Here is a 2124-nt window from a genome sequence, read left to right as displayed (position 1 = left end):
ATAAATGTTCCCCTGAACGCAGGAAGCAAAGCGTGTGACGCTCCGGTTTTCTCTGTTCAGGACCTGAAGCCAGCAAACCTCCTCATCAGCTCCTCGGGTCACCTGAAGATCGCTGACTTCGGCCTGGCTCGGCTGTTCAGTGAGCAGGGAGAGAGACTGTACAGCCACCAGGTGGCCACCAGGTGAGACAACACACCTGGAGAGCAAGACCATCATGCACCTGGAGAGATGCAGCGTCTCATATCGTTTCTGAATAGTCTCCTCTGCTGAACTCAGATTCAGATTCAGGTTCAGTTTGTTCAGATTCTGTCAAACCTGCAGTTCCTCTAATGTCCACTAGGGGCACCAACAGAGTGTCCTCCATGTTGAGCTTCACAGCAGAAGAATGGTTTTCGTGTCTCCAGCCGATGTCCTCATTCAGGAACGTGTACAGGAGTATTTATATGTACAACATTAGACACAGAAGACGACCACAGAGGGACACACAGTGACCACCTTTAGTAGTGTGTGTGTGTGTGTGTGTGTGTGTGCGCTGCGTTGTGTCTTCTCTTTGTGTTGTTGTGTGGAGCAGCAGATCAGGTCAGTTGTGTTGGACCAGTGAGGCTAACAGTGAACTGTGTGTTCAGGTGGTACCGAGCACCTGAGCTGCTGTACGGAGCCCGAAAGTACGACGAAGGAGTTGACCTGTGGTGAGTACACACAGAAAGTACTCCGAGTACTGCTTAAAGTACTACTAGCACGGCTACCTGAGCTGTAACATCAGGATGTGTGTGTTTGTGATCTCTGGTCTGTATGACTGAAATAAACGAGCAGCAAACTTTAGAATGTTTACATCAGTTTTATCAGAGCTGACCAGCAGGGGGCAGCAGCACCATGCAGCACCACTGCTGTGCGTGTCTGTGCTGTGTTACTGAGTTGTGTGCCTGTTGTGTGTGTGTTGTGTTGCAGGGCGGTGGGCTGCATCTTCGGCGAGCTGCTCAACTCGTCTCCTCTGTTTCCTGGAGAGAACGACATCGAGCAGCTCTGTTGTGTCCTCAGAGTGTTAGGAACCCCGACGCAGGACAGCTGGCCTGTAAGACACACACACTGTACACACTGTACACACTGTACACACTGTACACACTGTACACACTCTGTATATCTGCACACTTGAGAGGATTCCTAAAAGTCTCACGTGTTCCTCGAATGTCTTGTTCAAGTTTCCAGATATTTGATATTTGATTTGAATTGTTGTGTCCAGAAAGAAAACTCCAGCAGCCATGAGATGTGATTCTGATCATGATATTGATTATTTTGAGCTGATATAGAAAAACTTCTGAACGATCGAGAACTGATCCTTGTGGCACCTCAGAGGTCAGACGTAGAAACCCAGAAGATGACGTCAGCGGTTGATTTAAACAGTAGTTCTGCCTCCTGATTGGCTGCTGATCTGACGACAGGAGATCGTGGAGCTGCCCGACTACAACAAGATCACCTTTAAGGAGAATCCAGCGATCCCATTGGAGGAGATCGTCCCTGATACCTGCCCTCAGGCCGTCCACCTGCTCTACAAGTTCCTGGTTTATCCGTCCAGGCAGCGCTGCTCGGCCCGACAGGTGAGAACCGGGAGCTCAGGTGAGGAGGCGGAGCTCCTCAGGGCTCCATCAGAGGTCCTCTGTTGTTTTATTTAATGATGATGAAGTTTTTTTTCTGTCTGCAGATTGATTGATTGATTGACTGATTGACTGATTGACTGACTGATTGACTGATTGGTTGATTGGTTGACTGATTGACTGATTGACTGATTGATTGACTGATTGACTGATTGACTGATTGGTTGATTGGTTGTTTGATCTCCTGCAGGCTCTCCTCCATCCCTACTTCTTCTCCTCTCCACTTCCTGCTCATCACTCTGAGCTGCCCATCCCTCAGAGGGGGGGCCGTCCTCCCCGCCAGCGGCTGCAAGCTCCGCCCACCGACTTCTCGGTGGACCTGCCCCTGCAGAACAGCGTGGTCGACCCCGCACTCCTGCAGGGCCACGCCTCCTGCCTCTGAACCGACCAACCAGCTTCGCCGACTCACGTTTACCTGCTGCTGTATTTATTTGCTCTGTTTGTCGGAGGCTCTCTGCTCTGCTCATCAGCC

At 50.5% G+C, this 2124-nt stretch overlaps 1 protein-coding gene across 1 annotated transcript in view; it reads left to right on the top strand.

Annotated features, from left to right (window-relative positions):
• The window catches only part of cdk20 (cyclin dependent kinase 20), a 4666-nt gene extending 2582 nt beyond the window's left edge, over window positions 1-2084 (top strand). The window contains exons 3-7 of the mRNA XM_008293072.1: window positions 23-182; window positions 627-689; window positions 949-1072; window positions 1440-1595; window positions 1843-2084. Of these exons, the coding sequence (XP_008291294.1) occupies window positions 23-182; window positions 627-689; window positions 949-1072; window positions 1440-1595; window positions 1843-2034 (695 nt within the window). The 3' untranslated portion in view covers window positions 2035-2084. The remainder of the gene's footprint in view (window positions 1-22; window positions 183-626; window positions 690-948; window positions 1073-1439; window positions 1596-1842) is intronic.
• The last annotated feature ends 40 nt before the right edge of the window (window positions 2085-2124 follow it).

Source organism: Stegastes partitus, unplaced genomic scaffold, assembly GCF_000690725.1.
Source record: "Stegastes partitus isolate 25-593 unplaced genomic scaffold, Stegastes_partitus-1.0.2 Scaffold855, whole genome shotgun sequence".
NCBI classification, from domain to species: domain Eukaryota; kingdom Metazoa; phylum Chordata; class Actinopteri; family Pomacentridae; genus Stegastes; species Stegastes partitus.
This window is presented reverse-complemented; position numbering and strand designations above follow the sequence as displayed.